The sequence below is a fragment of the Sander vitreus genome, chromosome 3 (genome assembly GCF_031162955.1).
Source record: "Sander vitreus isolate 19-12246 chromosome 3, sanVit1, whole genome shotgun sequence".
NCBI classification, from domain to species: Eukaryota; Metazoa; Chordata; class Actinopteri; order Perciformes; family Percidae; genus Sander; species Sander vitreus.
In genome coordinates, this window is record NC_135857.1 from 13,844,083 (window position 1) to 13,867,293 (window position 23,211).

General features: G+C 40.3%; 2 protein-coding genes across 2 annotated transcripts; both read right to left on the reverse strand.

Moving 5' to 3' along the window:
• Positions 1 to 171: 171 nt before the first annotated feature.
• Positions 172 to 588, reverse strand: LOC144515365 (histone H2A-like). The gene has a single exon (XM_078246144.1). It carries the CDS (start codon positions 586 to 588, stop codon positions 172 to 174), a length of 417 nt encoding a protein of 138 aa, XP_078102270.1.
• Positions 589 to 4,586: 3,998 nt separating this feature from the next.
• Positions 4,587 to 5,040, reverse strand: LOC144515364 (histone H2A-like). The gene has a single exon (XM_078246143.1). It carries the CDS (start codon positions 5,038 to 5,040, stop codon positions 4,624 to 4,626), a length of 417 nt encoding a protein of 138 aa, XP_078102269.1. The 3' UTR covers positions 4,587 to 4,623.
• Between the last annotated feature and the right edge of the window lie 18,171 nt (positions 5,041 to 23,211).

Below are 23,211 nucleotides of genomic sequence, written 5' to 3' on the forward strand. Positions count from 1 at the left end.
TTACTTATTCAGAATAATATGCCCAGCTCCTGGGTCTCTGTAGAGACTCTTCCCCAGAAAGACTGCTTCCTGTGCCATGCTCACGTGTCAAGTAATAAAGACAAGCATACTTTAAAACATTTTAATTTGTAAAACTTAGACCTATACAATTAAACTCTTGATACGTTTACATTAAAACTCTTGAGACTGAACATCTTCAGCTGAATGGTCATCCTTGGGCATCTTTGACTTCTTGGGGAGAAGGGTTGCCTGGATATTTGGGATAACCCCACCCTCTGAGATCGTGACCCCTGCCAGCAGTTTATTGAGCTCTTCGTCATTTTTCACTGCTAACAAGATGTGGCGAGGAGCGATGCGGCGCTTCTTGTTGTCATGGCTGGCGTTTCCTGCCAGCTCCAGGATTTCAGCACAGAGATACTCAAGGACAGCTGCGAAGTACACTGCAGCACCGTTGCCAACTCGGTGAGCATAATGACCTTTCTTCAGCAGCCTGTGGATGCGGCCCACTGGGAAAGTGAGCCCTGCTCTGGAAGACCGGGACACTGAAGACTTTGGTTTGGGCGCAGCTTTCTTCCCACGGCCAGACATCTTAGTCTAGAGTTAAAAAGAAACGTTTAGGGTAATTTCAAATAAATGTAATGTTTTCACCGCTGAAGAGCAAGTCATTAAAAGATCTTCTGTGTTTGAAGGTCATAAGGCTAAATGACTAAGAGCAGTCTCTTGGAACATGATTTAACACAATCCTGTACTGTAACGCACAATACAACAAATTATAAACTCATTCCTCTGTAGGTAGGACCCCTCAAACTTGACCGCCCACTTACCAGTATTCTGCACTTCCTTCCTGTTGAGACAGCAACTCTGAGCTGAAGCACAGAACATTGCTTTTATATGAATCAGGCAGCAATTTGTTGATTGCTGACACCTGGCTCCTCTGCTACATGGAGTTACCTTGATTACTACGTTTGACAACGTTATAGACTGTTTGATATCTCTGACATACATTGTACTGAGAAGCACTGCAAGTGGAGGCTTTTGTTTCTTGATGCAAAAGAGTAAGACGTGCTTTTCTGCACAAGAACACATTTTCCCGTGGAGAGGTCCAAACACCAAACACCTGTGTGAACTAGATCACAATAACTGCACAACATGTACCACTTGTAGCTCTAACATTTGTACACACTGAGTGGCAGAGGGATTACCTGAACATACTAATGATATATGTTTGAACTTTAATAAAAAGGTGGAGAAGTGGAGAGAAAAGTTTCAAGTTTCAATGGCAGCGAATGAGATTTTAACAGCGCAGCCTCCCAATAATCACAGATTCAGTTAGATTGAAAAGACTTGAGGGGGATTTGTATGTTTTGCTTCATGAGTCCACTCCACAACCTTTCAGAGGCAAATATCAAATTATAAAATATATATTTAATATGATGCTACAGGGGCCTCCTGCTGTGTATTGAGCCCTTTCCCTTTTAATATTAATATTTTCTGTTCCTTTACTTACTGACAAATGTGTATTTAAGGTAGCCTATACAGGTGCTGGTCATATAATTAGAATATCATGAAAATGTTGATGTATTTCAGTAATTCCATTCAAAAAGAAAAATTGTATAATGTATACATTCATTCCACACAGACTGATATATTTCAAGTGTTTATTTCTTTTACTTTTGATGATTAGAACTGACAACTAATGAAAACCTCAAATTCAGTATCTCAGAAAATTAGTGCCACACTCTAATCAGCTAATTAACTCAAAACACCTGCAAAGGCCTTTAAATGGTCTCTCAGTCTAGTTCTGGAGGCTACACAATCATGGGGAAGACTGCTGACTGGACAGCTGTCCAAAAGACGACCACTGACACCTTGCACAAGGAGGACAAGACATAAAAGGTCATTGCTAAAGAGGCTGGCTGTTCACAGAGCTCTGTGTCCAAGCACATTAATAGAGAGGCGAAGGGAAGGAAAAGATGTGGTAGAAAAAAGTGTATAAGCAATAGGGATAACTGCACCCTGGAGAGGATTGTGAAACAAAACCCATTCACAAATGTGGGGGAGATTCACAGAGTGGACTGCAGCTGGAGTCAGTGCTTCAAGAACCACCACGCACAAACGTAAGCAAGACATGGATTTCAGCTGTCGCATTCCTTGTGTCAAGCCACTCTTGAACAAGACACAGCGTCAGAAGCGTCTCGCCTGGGCTAAAGACAAAAAGGACTGGACTGCTGCCAAGTGGTCCAAAGTTATGTTCTCTGATGCATTTCCTTTGGAAATCAAGGTCCCAGAGTCTGGAGGAAGAGAGGAGAGGCACAGAATCCACATTGCTTGAAGTCCAGTGTAAAGTTTCCACAGTCAGTGATGGTTTGGGGTGCCATGTCATCTGCTGGTGTTGGTCCACTGTGTTTTCTGAGGTTCAGGGTCAACGCAGCCGTCTACCAGGAAGTTTTAGAGCACTTCATGCTTCCTGCTGCTGACCAACTTTATGGAGATGCAGATTTCATTTTCCAACAGGACTTGGCACCTGCACACCGTGGCAAACTAGCAGTACCTGGTTTAAGGACCATGGTATCCCTGTTCTTAATTGGCCAGCAAACTTGCCTGACCTTAACCCTATAGAAAATCTATGGGGTATTGTGAAGAGGATGATGTGATGCGCCAGACCAACAATGCAGAAGAGCTGGAGGCCACTATCAGAGCAACCTGGGCTCTCATAACACCTGAGCAGTGCCACAGACTGATCGACTCCATGCCACGCTGCATCGCTGCAGTAATTCAGGCAAAAGGAGCCCCAACTAAGTATTGAGTGCTGTACATGCTCACACTTTTCATGTTCATACTTTTCAGTTGGCCAACATTTCTAAAAATACTTTTTTTGTATTGGTCTTAAGTAATAGTCTAATTTTCTGAGATACTGAATTTGGCATTTTCATTAGTTGTCAGTTATAATCCTCACAATTAAAAGAAACAAACACTTGAAATATCAGTCTGTGTGGAATGAATGTATACATTATACAAATTACACTTTTTGAACGGAATTACTGAAATAAATCAACATTTCCATGATATTCTAATTACATGACCAGCACCTGTGTATATACATTTTAGTAATGGTGTCTACCTCTGTCGACAAGCGTTTACTCCTGAACTTACCGTCCTCACTCTGTAAACACATTAAATAAAATATTTGTTTATGCTCTCTTACACCCCTTTGAGAAACACATGCTTCTGGACAACGCTGTTCATAAAACATACAATATGAAACAGACAAATGACACAATGTAGCATGTCATCTTTTCCACCCATTATAATGCATTTCATCTCCTAATGTGCTGAAAAACAATGGCAGTACAGACCTCAGCTCACTTGGCCTGTTGCAGTTTGTCTTTGTTTTTTAAACTCACATTACACATTCTAAATGGAGCATTTATCAAACCACACTTAATGCTGTTATGATCATTCACTTTATGATTAGGTGTTTGACTGTGTCTGTCTCCTCGTGCCTGATGTGCTTACTAACAAACTGCTTGAAGGAGTGATGACTCAACTCCTACCACTGTTTACAACTCAGTATCAAGTGTTTCGCCGTTACTCAGAGAAACAGGAATTTGTTCATGTCTAAAGGTCTCAAAGGCAACTCATGACTAATAACCCAAACTTGATTGCCCGTGCTTTTATACCAGAATTGTTTGGTGAAAGTTGTATGTGGGGGAAAACAGTGCTTAAACTAAGCAGTGAAGTGAATTCTTGACCTTGAGAATAGTTTGACAAAACAATCCTAAAATCAAGGTCCACTTCTTACTAGCTTTTTCAACTCTAATCACATAATCTAATGCAGTAGCGGTTATATTTAATTCATAACTTTGATTTATCACATCCAAATAATGCACATCACCTTTTTCAGCAACTAAACTTGCATTTCAAATCATCTATCCCCATGACAACTGAGTGATCTCCATCAAACAATTTCATTGAATGGACAGAGGGGGTTGAAGTTGTTCAGTAGAAGTTAGTGCATGGCTATAAATTCTGATTGAGAACACGAGTAATATTTCATAAGAAACTTTGATTTAAGATACACGGTCGTCATGCATATGTGTTTGTAAAGGCCACTAAAACAGCTTAACTCTGCACCAAACTAAGCTTTAAATTGCCAGTGGCGCACATGAATAGAGCAGAATGGACAGAACACCTCGGTGGCTGGGCTAAAAGTAAATATTTTAATAGCACATTGGAAGCACACCAATCCACATTCACCATCCCCAACACATTGTTTTTTTTTGTTGTTGCCTTGACTGGAGGAGCTGTCATTATCAATAACCTCAATGCCAAATTTGAAGCCAACCAACTTCATCCCTTTTACCATTTGCCTTCTCCCCCCCATGTACTGACAGTGAGAGATTGGAGCGAGACAATTTGACGGTTTGGATTCACTTTAAAACATGGCAGAGAGCCAATCGCAGAGCAGCGGGAAGACAAATTAAGCGGGGACCTTCCCAGCAGGTCGTCCTTGGGAAGAATGGATGGATGCGTTTCTGTCCAACTTCAACAGGACACACTTTACAAAAAAAAAAAAAACCCCACACACACCACTTTAATTTAGGAAAACTTGCACATTAACAATTAAAACTCTTGAGACTGAACATCTTCAGCTGAATGGTCATCCTTGGGCATCTTTGACTTCTTGGGGAGAAGGGTTGCCTGGATATTTGGGATAACCCCACCCTCTGAGATCGTGACCCCTGCCAGCAGTTTGTTGATTTCTTCGTCATTTTTCACTGCCAACAAGATGTGGCGAGGACTGATGCGGCGCTTCTTGTTGTCATGGCTGGCGTTTCCTGCCAGCTCCAGGATTTCAGCGCAGAGATACTCAAGGACAGCTGCGAAGTACACTGCAGCACCGTTGCCAACTCGGTGAGCATAATGACCTTTCTTCAGCAGCCTGTGGATGCGGCCCACTGGGAAAGTGAGCCCTGCTCTGGAAGACCGGGACACTGAAGACTTTGGTTTGGGCGCAGCTTTCTTCCCACGGCCAGACATCTTAGTCTAGAGTTAAAAAGAAATGCTTAGGGTAATTTCAAATAAATGTAATGTTTTCACCGCTGAAGAGCAAGTCATTAAAATGTCTTCTGTGTTTGAAGGTCATAAGGCTAAATGACTAAGAGCAGTCTCTTGGAACATGATTTAACACAATCCTGTACTGTAACGCACAATACAACAAATTATAAACTCATTCCTCTGTAGGTAGGACCCCTCAAACTTGACCGCCCACTTACCAGTATTCTGCACTTCCTTCCTGTTGAGACAGCAACTCCGAACTGAACCACAGAACATTGCTTTTATATGAATCAGGCAGCAATTTGTTGATTGCTGACACCTGGCTCCTCTGCTACATGGAGTTACCTTGATTACTACGTTTGACAACGTTATAGACTGTTTGATATCTCTGACATACATTGTACTGAGAAGCACTGCAAGTGGAGGCTTTTGTTTCTTGATGCAAAAGAGTAAGACGTGCTTTTCTGCACAAGAACACATTTTCCCGTGGAGAGGTCCAAACACCAAACACCTGTGTGAACTAGATCACAATAACTGCACAACATGTACCACTTGTAGCTCTAACATTTGTACACACTGAGTGGCAGAGGGATTACCTGAACATGCTAATGATATATGTTTGAACTTTAATAAAAAAGTGGAGAAGTGGAGAGAAAAGTTTCAAGTTTCAATGGCAGCGAATGAGATTTTAACAGCGCAGCCTCCCAATAATCACAGATTCAGTTAGATTGAAAAGACTTGAGGGGGATTTGTATGTTTTGCTTCATGAGTCCACTCCACAACCTTTCAGAGGCAAGTATCAAATTATAAAATATATTGTTTTAATATGATGCTACAGGGGCCTCCTGCTGCATATTGAGCACTTTTCCTTTTAATATTTTCTGTTCCTTTACTTAAGTATAATATGTGTGAAGAAAAGAAAACTATTAGACTGACAGCATTTATATTTTTTTGTTAACCCCCCACAAGCCTTCACTCTGTTTTATTAGTTTATTGCTGAAGTGGACACATCAATTAAGATTTAAAATAGTAACTATATTAAGAAAAAAGAAACATATAGTCTTACTTTCTGGTGCAAAACTGTATTTAAGGTAGCCTATATATACATTTTAGTAATGGTTTCTACCTCTGTCGACAAGCGTTTACTCCTGAACTTACCGTCCTCACTCTGTAAACACCTTAAATAAAATATTTGTTTATGCTCTCTTATACCCCTTTGAGAAACACATGCTTCTGGACAAAGCTGTTCATAAAACACAAGATAAACAATTGACACAATGTAGCATCTCATCTTTTCCACTCATTTTAGTGTATTTCATCTTCTAATGTGCTTAAAAGCATCAACAGCAGATGGCAGTACAGACCTCAGATTTAACATGCGGCCTGTTGCAGTTTGTCTTTCTTGTTTTTTTAAACTCACATTACATATTCCTAATGAAGGAGCATTTATAAAACCACACTTAATGCTGTTATGATCATTCACTTTATGATTAGGTGTTTGACTGTGTCTGTCTCCTTGAGTGCCTGATGTGCTTACTAACAAACTGCTTGAAGGAGTGATGACTCAACTCCTACCACTGTTTACAACTCAGTATCAAGTGTTTCGCCGTTACACTCAACAGACAGAGATAAACAGGAATTTGTTCATGTTTAAAGGTCTCAAAGGCAACTCATGACTAATACCCCAAACTTGGTAGCCCGTGTTTTTATACCAGAATTGTTTGGTGGAATGTTTTGTGGTGAAACACTGCTTAAACTAAGCGTCAAAGTAGATTCTTGACCTTGGAAATTCCAATCCTGAATCAAGGTCCACTTCTTACTAGGTTTGTCAACTGTATCACATTGTCTTATAACTCATTGGCGGTTTATATTTCATCCATAACTTTTATTTAGCACATCCACATAATGCACATCACCTTTTTCAGCAATTAAACTCGTATTTCAATCTATCCATCCCCATGACAACTGAGTGATCTCCATCTGCTGATGAAGTAAGTTGACACTAAGTTGATTACTGATTAAACAGTTTCATTGAATGGACAGAGGGGGTTGATGTTGTTCAGTAAAGGTTAGTGCATGGGTATACATTCATTCTGATTGGAGAACAAACACAGATTGTTAAAACGAGATATGATTTACGGTATTTTATATGAAACTTGATTGATTAAAGATACATGGTCATCTATCTTATTTGTTACAGTATGCATATGTGTTTGTAAAGGACGCTAAAGCATCTTAACTCTGCACCAAACTAGGATTTAAATTGCCAATGATGCACATGAACAGAGCAAAATGGACAAAGGACACCCCCTGTGGCTGGGCTCAACCCGTTCTCATTCCGAACTCGTAAAATAAGGACGGTGGCTGTCAGCGTCTGATGCGACGAAAAAGGCGTCTTTCAGCATGTTGGTGTAACGCACCGGAGAGAGCAGCAGTTAGATAGGATTTAGCGAGTAGTATGTAAGGGCGAATTTCCCCATAAGGAGGTTGGTTGGGGTGGTGGATGGGTCAAACACAGGACTTTCACCCAGGAGAGTGGGGTTCTTGTCACGCTTGCTATAGAGGGTTTTCACCGACGTCACGTTCTGGGCGGTAACCTGGATGCGCGGCCATATTGGAGGCACTCGGTGTAAACAACTGAATGGAGTAATGGAGTATTGTGCACTTTGGATACTTTAATACTGTATGTCTAAACAACAGAAAAGCTCATAGAAATGCATCAAAGATGCAAAGGCATGGAAGGACTTGGACCACAAAAAAGGCGCGATATTTTGAGAAATTACAGTTTACTGCAGATCCCTACAAGTTGGCTCCCTATCCATGGCGACCCGGTGATTCTTCCTTCAGTTGCACATCCCGATATAGTCAACTACCTGGTTTTCTCGCCGAGCCCATACACAGCGGAAGACCTTAAATCCTACAAAAGTTTGGAGGCTTATAACCAGATGGTGTGTGGATGGGTGAGGGAGACGCAGTACCAAGTCATTAACGACCAATGTGTTGTGAAGGCCAAAGTAAGTAATGCAATAACGTCTTTAATCAACCTAACCTTAACTGTATGATATTGCGATACTCAAGGTGTAGCCAAGTGACTCTCAATAGTTTTTTTTTTCATTTCAAAGACCGAACAAGACAGAGTTTTCCCTTGTAGATCCTGATTGAGCTTTGCCAACCACAAGCGCCTCCTTTCCTCTGATAACTTCTGGCATTCCTCTCCCTGGTTTTTAATAACTTTTGGAAGTTGATAATATTCCAAATGTTTTTCTCGGTCTGACCTATTGGTACAACCTAAAACACGGCAATAATTAACCATTTTCCTTGACGCCATTCGGGATCTACTTCAGTGCCTGTGCTTTGTTGTGATGCGGAGTACCTCCAACATGGCAACTTCGGGTCTGATGACGCGTCGTGAAAACCCTCTATAGTTGTTTTTTTCTTTCCTCCCGCGTGTCACAGAACCGTACGCCCAACCACGACCCTTTCCTAAACCCAACCGTCCTGTTCTACCCGCGTGTAACGGAACTGTACGCCCACCCACGACGCTTTCCTAAACCCAACTGTCCCGTAGTTCCCGTGTGTCACCCACGCGCTGCCGGACTAAGACAATGCATGCACTGAGACAAAAATGCATTTGCCTACCTATATAAATATAGAGGAGACGGTGAATAACCCTATTTCAACAAACGGTGGTGGATTCCTTTAACATCACATTGGAAGCAAACCAACCCACGTTTTTTTCAACATGTTCTCTCAGTTTCGTTTTGCTTCAGTGCCATGACTGGTGGCTCTGTCATTATCAATAACCTCATTGCCAAATTTGAAATCAACCAGCTTCGTCCTTTGTACCATTTGCCTTCCCCCCCATGTACTGACAGTGAGAGATGGAAGAGACACAGAAAGACATTTTGACTGTTCGGATTCACTTTAAAACATGGCAGAGAGCCAATCTCAGAGCAGCGGGAAGACAAATTAAGCGGGGACCTTCCCAGCAGGTCGTCCTTTGGCAGATTGGATGCGATTCTGTTCAACCTCTCAACATCCTCCCAATACGAGGAGGACAGGGCGGGACTCACAAGCAGTCACGGAACAGTTCCCAATGCATATACCTACAGCCTGACTTTCAAGTATGTAAAGCATAAATCCAGTGCACACATTGAGGTGGTTCCAAACACAATTTATTTGCACTTAGTGGAGACTAGATTAGTGTGTACGCTAAAGTTTTTCATCATGTGAGTTGTCATCATTGAAACAAGCCATTTGTTTTTCGTGCAGCTCCCTTGAGAGTCTTCGTCTGGATAAAGGCTGAAAGCCCTCTCTATTTATTAGCAACAGTAGCTACTAACACTGAAGTCTGCAGTCTGATGCCGAGTGAGGAGAGGAGATGAAAAGGAGAGCGGAGAAAGGAGAACCACGAAATGATCCAAACATAAGATTAAACTCAGAAATTGAAGGCAAAACCAGATACCAAAGCCCCTAAAAATATTTCTTTTATGTCTGCTAACCCACGATAATTTCAATAAGATAGTTTATCTCTCCCTTATATGCCATTTTTCACAAAATTGACTGCTGAAATTGCATGTAGGTCTTTTTCTCTGACTTTGCACCAGACAGGTTGACCGGTAAACAGTTAGCTGACACGCGGAGGGCTCTCTCTTTTTTCCCTGAGCAGCAATAAATCTGTAGTTGTGGCTTTTAGGAGGATTGTGCTATTACTTTGACTTTGCAGACTGGTTTTTCCCCTTTTCTCAGCTTTATGGAGATGTCAGCGGCGGAGTACAGAAGATTGGGCCTGATCTTTGGAAAGTAATTGATCTTCTACATAAAACAAACTCAAGGGCAATGACTTATTGCGCACATGCAGACACACTGATTATAGACATCCATTCACATAGAAAACGGAGTGTTCATATTTGAATTTCTGACAACTTTCAAAGGGCAATAACCCCACTGAAAATAACCAAATCTCTAGAAATTACTAATTGAAACTGTTCACCTCTTTCAACATATAATAGCGTATTCATCATCAACCATTTTTTCCTCATAAATTCCCAGATGACAGTGATTAAGTCTCATAAGGTGCCTTGAGAGCAGAAAAAAATGTTAAATATATCTGGCCACTCTTGTAATTTAAAGTCAATAAAGAGACAATTAATGTGAGGTGCTCACACAGCAAGTAAGAGAGTGAGTCATTCTCTGAGTGCATCTACTTTAATTATGAAACCTTCTGGACACCCACAGTGTAGCCGGGTGTCCTAAGGTCCCAGGATTCTTAAGTGCTTAAAGTCTGTCACCTCTTGAAAAAAAAAATGCCTGCGAGACTGTGATTGACTTTCCATGACTTCTCATGCAACAGCCTGGGCTCAGCCCCATTAAATAAAAGAGTAACTACTTTGAGAGGCGGTATTATGGGGTGCCGAATGTAAAAGTTCTGTTACAATTTTTTAGCTGATACATTTTCAACATTTAGCTCACTTTCCTCATGTTTAGCGCATTTTCCTCACATTTGAGACAGAAATTATATATATATATCTAAATCTAAATGTTATATCTAAATGTTAAATCTAAATGTTATATCTAAATCTAAATGTTAAATTTATATCTAAATGTTATATCTAAATCTAAATGTTAAATATATATCTAAATGTTATATCTAAATCTAAATGTTAAATATATATCTAAATGTTATATCTAAATGTTAAATATATATCTAAACGTTAAATCTAAATGTTATATCTAAATCTAAATGTTAAATTTATATCTAAATATTATATCTAAATCTTAAATATATATCTAAATGTTAAATCTAAATGTTATATCTAAATGTGTCGCCAAGTGTAAAGCCAAATATTTAGAAAATATTCAAATCCCCAGGGAAACCACGCCCACTGCAGTGGCTTCAAATCACGCTGCACCCAGTGATGCCCCAGCAAGGGGTATCTCTGCTGTAGCCAGTGGGTACTAATCAAAATAATAATTTAATTATGATTGATTTAAAACAATATATCAGCTAAAACAGCTCAACACATATGTTAAAACATATAGCGAAGTAATCAATGGTAGAAAAAAAATAGCTAAAAGTGGCCTACTGACTTAGCTAACAGTTAAAATGATTAGCTAAAAGTAATGGATGACTTTTGAAACATTAACCACACTTCAAGTAAAAGGTCTAGTTAGTAGAATTTCTGACCAAATCAACCTAAATGTTTACAGTTCAATTGCATGAAAATGTAAGAATATTCACTTTAATATGATAAATAGTGTGAACACATTGGGAATTGACAGGGCGGGGTATGTGAGTTTATATGACAGGGCTGTGGGGGAACCTCAGACCAGAAGGGTTGGAAAGCACTGATCTACAGTATTTTATATTACTGACCGACCGCTATATTACAGACATGCCTTAATAGTTGTGTTAATCACAATACCGTTGTTTGAATTACATATCTCCGTGTGTGACTAACGTCATCCTTCCCAAGCAATCTAACACAACAGGGATAAAGTCCAGCTATCCATCCAACATATTCATCTGAACACAACTAAAATGTCACAATCCAGCCACTTGTAAGAAGTTTGTGATACTGGTTACATAGCTAGTTATCGTGTTTTATTAACCTTTATTCTGTTTGCCAAGGCTATATTTTATTGGCTTGCAAAGTAGGTATCCGTTGCTAACGCTAGCTAGCTAATTTATGTCAAAAAGCAGTAGCTAACTATTGTTACTGCCAAGATATGGTTTCATTGTAAGACAGTGTAAACACATGACAACACTTGACGAGTCTTACAACACCTCTCTGGTCTCCAGTGAAATATCTTGGCATTGCGAGACCTAGCTAACTTAGCTAGTTACAGTGCTGCAAGGCCTGTTCAGATGACATGTCGGCTGCAGTGTGTGAGCTAGATTGCTTGTGAAGGATGAGTCAAACTAACGTTAAACACACAAGGAGATATGAGTCAAACAAAACAACGGCATTATAGTACACACAAATATTAAGACACTTCTGTGATATAAGTCAATAATACAAAATACTGACCGAAATGTGTTTTAATCCAGTAACATTAGTCGAACAGCTCCACTGTAGTCAGTATTTACTGTACCAACAGGTGTTGACTAAAAATTGCGGTACAGCACGATTTGAAGCCACTGCAGTGGGCGTGGTTTCCTTGGGGATTTGAATATTTTCTAAATATTTAGCTTTACACTTGGCAACACATTTAGATATAACATTTAGATTTAACATTTAGATTTAGATTTAACATTTAGATTTAAATTTAACATTTAGATTTAGATATAACATTTAGATTTAGATATAACATTTAGATTTAACATTTAACATTTAGATATATATTTAACATTTAGATTTAGATATAACATTTAGATTTAGATTTAACATTTAGATTTAGATTTAACATTTAGATTTAGATATAACATTTAGATTTAACATTTAGATATATATTTAACATTTAGATTTAGATATAACATTTAACATTTAGATATAATAATATATATATATATATATATAATTTCTGTCTCAAATGTGAGGAAAATGCGCTAAATGTGAGGAAAGTGAGCTAAATGTTGAAAATTTATTAGCTAAAATTGAAACCAAACTTTTACATTCGGCACCCCATACGGTAGCTCAGTTATTTCCTTAGTGAAATCTTACACATTCTGTGTTTATGGTTCTTGTGTGTAGGTTTATTTGTGTACACTTTGGTAAAAAACTCTTTCTTTATGCCGAGAGCTGAACACAAAGATTGATGCCATTCTCATATTTGTCCGTTCAATACGGCCAGCAGCAGGTTAGCTTAGCTTAGCGGAAAGACTTGAAACAGGGGGGAAACAGCTAGCCTGGCTCTGTCCAAAGGTGCTGTTGTACTTTCCGACTGAGCCAAGAAGACACCAGACACCACTAGTTTGCTTTTTTTGGGGGATACGTCACTATGTGTTACAGCGTAATGATTTGGGTAATGTCAGTGCCACTGTATACAAGAAAAACCTCAGTTAAAGGCAATTGCGTGGGAGAGGCCGTTTAGTTGCCAAATGACCTTGTTGCTTTTGACTACTTCAAGTCTCTTACTTACTTGAGGACCTGGCATCTTCACTGTGGATCCCTTCAGTGTCCATGAAGGTTTACACAGAGTAGTCCAATGAAAAGTAAATATAGAAATATCTTAACAGTTAGGTTTCCCCTTTTTTGAGTCTGTCTTTGAATAATATTCACATGTCCATGCATATTGAAAGAGTTTTGATTTCGGAGTAATTGCTCCTCCTGTTCATTCTGGCCATTTAGTGATAAGTGATAGGTCAACAGGCCTTGTTCTGTTCAAAAATTACTTCTAATTCTCAGCTGAAGCTAATACGAGGCTTTGGCAGTCTGTCTTAGAAAATACAAATGGGTATACACCAAGTCTTTTTTAGTATGAAATACAGTCTTGTGTTTCCTCAGGCAGTGTGTCCTTGCTGAGCTGCAGTGGATAGTAAGAAAAATAAATGGTAGCATACTGAAGGACCATAACTCTGATAGATTGAAATTTGTGTAGTCTAACTTAGACTGCTGAAGCCTCATATTAGCTTGGTCATCCTGCTATGGTAAGGTTATAACATTAGGCTCTGTTTCCAAAAGTAGTCCCTCCCGTGCTTACTATTTCTGGAAATTGTGAATTTGTTATCCTTTCCGGCTCTTCCTCTCCTGTACCATCCTCCTTTCCTCTCAACCTTCCTCATCTTTTGCATCATCCTACGCATCTTTTATCCTCCTCAGGTCCTAAGCCAGATGTAATGGCTACCATATGTCCATACCACATGTCACCAGTTTTCCAATAAAAACCACTTCCTTTTTTAAACACTATGAAAACAGAGGGTGGACCTTGGGAGATATAAAATCATGGTAGGATTTGATCTGGCACCAAACACCTGTGTGTGTGGATTGACCAGAAGAAGACAGGCACCGCAAATCCACTGCCACGTCATTAGAGGAAGAACGAAGGACAAAGAGATTTTCCATCATCCACCCAGTCACCCATCCGTCCATCCCACCTGTGCAAAACTCCCATTCCTCCCTGATTTTAATTCCTCCATCTGTTTTTCTCTCTTTCCTTTCGGTCTCTCCTTTCTTTTCAGCCATAACTTGTTTTGGCTACTGTCCACTGTATAACTCTTTTTTTTTTTTTTATGTAATTCTCTTCCTGTTCTCTCTCTCTCTCCTCCTTACACCCTTGGTACCTCATCATCCAACACACACACACACACACACACACACACACACACACACACACACACACAGAGTCATTCACACACTTCATTTCTTTAAATATTCATTTCCGCCTGTCTGTAATGTGTTTTGGAGAGTTTCCTGTTCCCAGCCCTGCTGCTTCCCTGAGAACCACCATGTAGGAAGTGGCAGTCCTGGCACTAGTTCCCTTCTCCCCCTCCGACTGGTCACATCCCCACCTAGAGGCCGACAGAGATCGAAAGAGAGGGAAAGAAAGACCTCTGCCATCGAGGTTACTGTCCATTTAAAATGACTGGTTTCTGGATTCTGTTACAAAAATTGTTGTTGCAAGAACGTTTTCCCAGACAATATCACCCTCTTTACTGGACAACCTGCACACCCCTGCTCGCTAATAAACTCAGCATATTACTCTATTTCACAGCTGGAGGTTTCCTAGAATTTCTCTAATTCTTCTGACAGAAACAATTCCCAGGTTGTCACTCAGGAAGCTATGGCATGTTTTCCCCAACATAAACATGTGAACTTGAATCTGTGCATTTTATTTCAGATTGGAAAATATCTACTTTTTTCATCTGACGAATACAACATACATGAAGAATGCATGAAGAATACTTACTTTTGATTCTAAGCTCAAGGGAACTGTAAACTCTCAGGTAATGAATCTCTCTGGTGGTCTGAGTCTAAGGGGGGAGGGTCAACGATGTAAAACATAGCGACATCATGAATGCTTGCGCAGCTGATTTGGCTGCTCATTCAGTTTTATGGCATGGCCACACCAGAAACCGACACAGTGGAATTCATCTGTGTTTCTTTACGAAATATTTAGTTTTTAAGAGCTTGGTGACATACTTGCTGGGCTAGTCGGTGAACTACTGTAGCTGTCAAGCTAACACGCTAGCCAGCTGAGAGTTTTACTGAAGAGGGAAAAAAGGTCATCATGCTAATGAGAGTGATATAAGCGATTGCGCCATCAGATGTTCCCGCCTGCACTTTCCCGCTTGTCCAATAAACTTGGAATGATGACATGCATGCAAATAAAAATAGCATGTCAAGACTCTTATGTTACAAATATAAACCTCCATGGATTTGAAATGCATTATACAAAGTAATAACTGACCTTGTTTGCACTTGCTGCTGTTGTGTCAACAGTTTTACAGATTCTTTCAAAATAGTGGCCTAGAGGGGAAACCCTTTTGCAATACTGCAAATTGGCAGCAAGGCTAAATGGCGGTGTCATAACAAGCTCTCATCTATGGTCTCGACTCTCGCTCTCTGGTGTCTGCACTCTGACAAATGGCAAACCTGGGACTGTGACACTTGCAAGGTTGCTAATGGGACAGTAAGCCTACACAGTTTATTCAAAGGACCTATTTTGTACTATCAACTCATGTCAACAACCAATTTCTCTTTAGTGGAACAGTTTATGCTCAAACAAAGGTTAAGAGGTTGAATAAAAGTGGATGGTGCAACACATTTTATGTTGTGATACAGTAGCTTCATCCATTTTGAAATCACTGGCTCTCTGTTACCTCAGAGGTCAGCACGGTCGAGACGACTTGCTGGTCTTTAAACCGGTATCTGCTTCACTCTACTCTGATACATGGAGATCATGAATCTGCTTTTTGGAATATCTCCCTCTTGCCATAACGGCCTGTTTGCTCTTTTCTGCATCTTTTGTTTCCTGTTCTTTCTCATATTTTGCTTCCTCTTCTCCATCAGCCTTTTCCCACTCTTCCACGATTTCCTCCTTTTCTTCCTGGACCACACGAGGCCTCAGGTCTGTCCCTCCCTGCCTGTCAATATATATAAAAATAACCTGTTACCGGATTCAGACCTTTGTGATGACAGCTCAAGGCTGTTCTCATGCTTGTGTTTGTTTGCGTGCATGTCTGTGTATATTTGTGTGTTTTAGAGGGAAGAACAGATGCTCTCGTAGCCTCGGGCTTGGTTTTCTCATTCTGGCTACAAACAGACCTGTGATTTATGTTATTCTGCTGTTGCTTTGGCCAAAACAAGACTGGAAGAGGGCTGAGGGTACAGAGGGACAGACAAAATGGCCACTGGTCAGAGAAAAGTGTTGAATGCTCAATTGCAGCTTGGCAAGACCCTGAGATGTTAGCAGTAGGTGCACACTACCAATGTAACTGTGGTATCACAACAGTGTCGGAATGAATGACTTACTGAAATGTGCATTCTGAAAATCAAGCAATGTGTTTTTTTATCCCAAAATAAAGTCATGCTGCGCGTCCAAAAGCTGGCCAATGCCCATCTTTATGCAAATGAATCCGTTGAACGCGACGCGACTATCCAGTAGAAGTAGAAAAAAATCTTTCAAACTAACCTTTGTCGATCTGAAATGAAGACAGATTCAGCAACTGCATGGCCTATTTCTCGCTTAAAACTTTTCAGAAACACGTTTCGGTGAACTATTTTCATAAAACACTAGATCGTATTCTCAACGCGCCGCCATGACACTCGGTTAAAATTCTCGAGAAGCCAGACCAACGTCACGTGTTTGTCCAATCAGCTGCCGGTCAAGGGTGTGGAGCATCAACCATGGATGTATGATGTTGCGACACCACGCTTCAGTCGTGTCGGACAAATGGATCTGTAACCGTAAGACCGACGCAGTTGTCCATTTCCCGTCCAGCGCCTGTGATGTTTAAATAGCAAATGCACCTGCGCCCATCTTTGCGCCCATGCTTGCGTGCTGGTCTTACAGGGAGGTGTGTTCAGGTGAATTCTTGGGGTATTGCTATCTTGAGGCAGTGGGAAGTGATCGTGCCATTGACCAACAAAAACCTGGTCTAAAGTCAATAGCGCAGCATTTCATTGTTATTTTAACAGCAAATTAGTAAAATGTGCCTAGGTTTATACACAGCGTACGCACACTATGCTTGTTACACACACACAGGGAAGCGAGCAGCACACAAACATGCAAAAGATTACAAATAAAAATATTTCAGTGCAAATCCGCCATCATAATAGCAATACGCCAAGGTACAAACGCACCTGGCTTTTAAAGGGAATGGGAGATGACACTCTGATTGGTTTATTGCATGTTAAGCCCAAAACACACCTATGAATTAATGAAGACACTAAGTACAGCCCTTTTGAACCATGCGCCCTTTTTTCCGCCGTCAAATTAGCAAAAGTGGATTTGGACCTGCGCAATGCGCTTCACGCCGTGCGCTTAGATCGTTAAAATAGGGCCCCTGATGTCTTTGTCATTTTGGTGAATTTGACTGACGAGTAAAAGAAATCAAAACAGCGTTAGGCCCTCATTGGAGCATATATGACAGCAGTAAGCTCGGACACCTTAGGAAATCAACACGAAAACAATCGCAACACCAGTACGCCTGTGAAAAAAAGGTAAACGAATGAATAAGAACAAAATGAAATCAAACAGAAATTGTCTTTATCTGGTCAATTTATTATTTAATTATACTTGAGCACTATCAGTTGTTGAATTAGAATGTAAATCGACAAATGAATCTGTAGAGATTATTCATTCTGCCCAGCTGTTACGCAAAATATGGCAATATATCTTATTCTCTTTGATTGACATTTAAATAGCACATAGTTCATTTATTTTTATGAACTCTAATACAAGCAGCAGCATTTTGTAGATGCACACTGGCCAGACAATTATTTCATGTCTGATTAGCTGATTTTCCTAATATTGTTGCTATTTAGCCTACTGTTATATACACTGTATATATGTCTGTATAATGGATCTCTCCTGCTGTGGTTACAATTGTCTATGATTTAATACAGTCTAGCCTCTGAGCCTTTGGTTCCTGAGCTGCTTCCTGTATACATTAATTCAAAGTGTGTGTGTGTGTGTGTGTGTGTGTGTGTGTGTGTGTGTGTGTGTGTGTGTGAGATGTTTATATAACATGTTTTTGGTGTTTCCATGCTGTGACCAAACCACAAATGGTGGGATATCTCTCTCTCTCTCTCTCTCTCTTCCAATAAAACATAATAGTATTTCATATTAAGGAAAAATGTTGTAACGATTTTTGCCAGGCATCTTCAAAACAAGTATAATACGGACACCTGCTATAGTGCTCATTGTTATTACAACAGACTTTGTTGATGTCCCATAAGCGCTCAGATGGAAATGCTCCATAGCCTCTTGCTGGCTTCACTTCTCTTCCTTCCTACTAGCCGTGGTCACAATCTGCCAAATGTGAGGTACATAGCATCCCCACACACTCATAGACCACACACACACACACACACACACACACACACACACACACACACACACACACACACACACACACACACACACACACACACACACACACACACACACACATACACACACCTTGACTCAGACCAAGTTTTGGGAATCTACAAGAGCATGTGGCGGCTTGTTTTTATTTAAAGAGAGTACATGCTTCCAGTAAACTGCTGATCTCGGCTGGACATCTGGTTGATGGTGAAATTGTCTGTAAGAGCTGGATTTTGAATTAAAGTAAAATTTGTGTTTTAGCACAGCCAGAAAAAAAGGTAGAGAGGGGTAATCGGTTACATAAAGAAATGAGAGAAGCTTTACAAGCTTTATGATGAATATTGTGTTGTAACAAAAACATTATTTTTAGAGCATCCTGCCAGAAACAGCCAGTTGTACTTGGAAACTTAGTTACTGTTGCTGTGCCTGTCATGCTTCCTGTTTTAGCACAGCACATATGCAGTTTGCAATCATAACAGTGGCAGATTTACATCACAAAATTCTTCGTTATTTCAAAAAATGGGTGCTTGATTTCAGGCAGAGGTAAACTAAAGCACATTACAGTGATCAACGGCTTATATGGATCAAAAAGCTTGGGACAGAATCATTCCTATACAAATGCTGTTTGCAGTAAATAATTAGTTATAGTCAGTAGTCCACTTACAGTGTTTATTTTGGGTCTTTTCATACATGACAACATATGGAATTGGTTGTTTTTTTTAACTACGGCAATGCTATTGTTTCCCCTTTCTCTCATGACACTTTGCCTCGCAGTAACCCGTCTGCTTCCAGGTGGCTACCTGACGCTGGTGCTACGTACACATTGAAATCATAACGGGAAAAAGAAAGTAATTTTCTCTCAATGAAAAAAAGTAGTCTCCTCGAAACTTATGACAAATTGACAAAACGAACCAACGCAATGCAGCAGCGGAACTTTACTACTTAAACTTTAAAAATAACTTTAAACTTTAATCGTATAAGTCATATTGTTGCTCCTACATTGTGTTACAGCCCATGAAGCTTAGCAAAAAGCAAATTCTCCAATACACTGTTGAATTCCTTTTCTGCTTTTTACCATTAGCATGCTGGACATCACTGAATTGTTTTTTTTAGGAACAGTTTACATTTTAGAGAGTTTTTGGGCGTGCCAGTGCAGTTTTCTCGAGATATCTTGCAGCTAATTTAAGAATACACAGTATCATTGCACATTTGTGGTTTTGGATCGGTATTCTTGTGCTCCCACAAGAATCTCAGCTCATCTCTTGATTTTTAGACAGAATAATTGAGTCTCTACCAGATTAGAGGGTATTTATCAGTCTTTCCATCGCTTTGTCTTCATACTGTTCCCACCCTTCCTCCCTTTGGAGTTACAGCTCAGTGCAAGCTCAAGCTCATAGCTAAAGGGGAAAGGAACAGAGGAAACCCTTTTCCTTCAAACCAGGCCAATGCTTTCTTCCCAATGGATGCATAATGGTGATGTGAACAGAATTAGGAGGCATGTCGTCCTTTACCATCACTTGCAGAGATGGATGGTCTGGAAGAGGGTGTCTTAAATAAACAAAACTCTGGGATGGTGGGAGTGTTGATGCTGCAGTGCTTTATAGAAAACCCATATGATCGGATATACTATGCATACCACGAATTCATCATCAAGTTCTATCTCATGTTTCAGATCGCCACTGTTGTCCAATTTCTAAAATAGACAAAAGAGACATACAGAAACAAGAAACCACATCACAAACCAACGTTGAGACTTGGTAGGAGACATGTTTCGAACAGTTGCTTCCTATGCCAGAGTCGAAGGCTTTGTTGACCCAAACATCCATCCCTACCTTCTCCCTAAGAGGGTTTTAGCACTATAAAGGGGTCAGTATGCTCCAACCGAATTGCTTGTCAGATTGTCAAAAAGCGAAACTGTCCTCCCTAAAAAACGCCCCCATAAATCGTTTTTCCGAGCATCAATTATGACCCATATTTATGTTTGTGGTGGCAGCGCCATCTAGTGGCTGCAGTAATTACCGGGACAAAGCAGGAAGTAAGGTGACAAAGTAGCCTATAAGAGTGAAACTCCACGAAAGGAGGTAGGTTGGAGTGGTGCTAGTCTCGCATTGCCAGACCTTCTTTCACAGCGCTGCGGAGGAGGGTCTGGGTAGTCCATACAGCATTCCGGGATAGGAGAAAAACGTGCTCTGGTTTATTGGCATTTCTTTAAATCAATCACAATCATCTTGGGTGGCACTAAGCTCCACTCGTGCGAGAGAAAACTCAGATTAGACAGATAGTCTAGCTAGCTGTCTCGATTAACCCTGCAGAGATCTGAGGAGACAGTTAACCACAGTCCTCATAAATCGAACGGATTTTAGAATTACAACACAAAGAAAGCAGAAGGAAACGGACATATGCCGAAAAGACATCATCCGATGGAATTTCCGGCGGCAGCGGAGCAATCCCGGAAGTGGAACGTCATAGATATAGACTAAAGTGGTGGATGTCAAACAAACAGGACCTTCACCCAGGATGTCAAACAAACAGGACTTTCACCCAGGAGACCTTGGAAGGTTGTTGTTCCATTTGAAAATAGACGATGTAAATGGTGGTTTTTTTTATTTACAGAACAAACATAACTACATCACATGCGACCACATTACACCGGTTTTGGCCACGCTCCACTGGCTTCCGGTTTGTTTCAGGATTGAATTTAAAATTGTATTAATTGTCTTCAAGATCTTAAATGGGTTGTCACCTTCTTATTTATCGGAGCTCTTACATGTCCACACACCTGTCAAAGCACTGAGGTCTTCCAATTAGATGCTCCTTGATGTGCCCAGATCCAGGTTAAAAAACAAAGGTGACCGAGCCTTTTTAGTGGCTACTCCTAACCTCTGGAATAGTCTACCTATTCATGTAAGAACAGCTCGGACCATTGAAACGTTCAAGTCCTTGCTTAAGACCCATTACTATGCATTGGCTTTCAATTCAAGTTGAGCTTTGATATCTTGACCTTTTTCTACTGTTGGTTATTTTGTATTGTATATTGTGTATTGTTTGTGTATACTATCTCTTTGATTTTTGGAGCTTGTTAAGCACTTTGGTCAACTATGGTTGTTTTTAAACGTGCTATATAAATAAAATTGAACTGAACTGAACTGAACTGAACATTCTGTGTCACGTGCGTAATCCGTAGTGAGGTAACGTAACAATTGTACTCATTTTAACCCAACTCTTTTTCTAAACTTAACTAAGCAGTTTTGTTGCCTAAACCTAACTAAACTGCAACCGTTTTACAATGTTAATGCAGTGTTTAAAACTGCGACTGCTAGGGGCGCTAATCTAAGAAATGCTCCTTTGGGTCGTATTAGAAGGTAGGAATAAACAACCTATATGGTCGTATTTTGGAGGACTTGATGCAAAAAGCGCCCACATCTTTCTGAAGTTGGATTGGCCACTTGGGTGCAAAGATGAGAAAATAAGCAGGTTTTAAACTTCTCTCTCAGACAAGTGTAACACTATAAATGCCTTGAAGCATTATTCCCATTTGAAAAATGATTATATCTCACCCCTTCTGTCTGGCCTATAAACACTTTAGCCTTCAGATGTGTTCGTACGACATGTTTTCTGAAAACAACTTACTTTCAAGCATACTCTGGCCTTAACATGTCATGCTATTTCTGACAGACAACGGTCATTATTCACACAGCCACGAGAGGTCCTTGTCAGGAAAAAATGAGCAGGTTGGTAGGGCGTATTCACAATAGAGTGGAAAAACTAGGGTCTTGCGCAGCGCTTTACTCCTGAACTAGCGCTGTACTAAACACCGCCAACAAGAGCTACAATGCTCATTTCGCTAGCACCACATTTCAGAGAGCAAGACTCAAACAGTTTTTTTTCTGACGATAAGCAAATCAGGCTACACAGACAGTATATGATAACAACACCATTCCTTAGTCTTGAAAAGACCAATGACAGAACAAACAGAGCAGACAAACCACTAAAAGGGGGATGAGGAGGAAGGAGAGGTGAATAGCAGGGAAGGGGTGGAGGAAAGAAAATGTGAGATCAGGCCCAAATCTGTGGGGAAGCGGTAGCTTGGGCCGGACGAGTTCACAGATGTTTTAAAGTGCTAATCTAATCTTTATGCCAGGCCTTCCCCCTCCTCTCTTTTTCTTTCCCCTGTCTCATTTTTTTTCTTTTCCTCCTTTTTCGAGGGAGGTTGGAAAGGCTGCGGCCTGTGTTAATGCATCTCAGGAGCATCATGTACTGCTGTTGCTCGGTGATGGGCCCTAGTTCTTCATGTGCCTGTTATCAACCCTATTTTTTAGACACGTGCAATTGTAATCAAGTACTCTGGAACTGAGAAAAAGTATAATGAAAAATAACCTTGCACAAAGCTGTCCATAAGAAACGATGAAAGGGAGGTAATGTAGCAAGGGGGAGGGGGGTTGTCTTTTTTTTCCCTTAAGAATATCACCTATGGTGATCATTCATCAAGTTCAATGGCCTTCTTTTTTTTACACACTCTGACACCTTATTGATCCACAGACTTTGCCTGTTATTTAAACTCTGCCAAAAGTGTTTTGCGTCTGTATTATATGGCTCTGATACAGGATGAAGGGGGATTACATTGTACTCTCATGTTAGTGAAACTAAACATTTTAGGCCCCACTTTGAGCTTTAACTCAT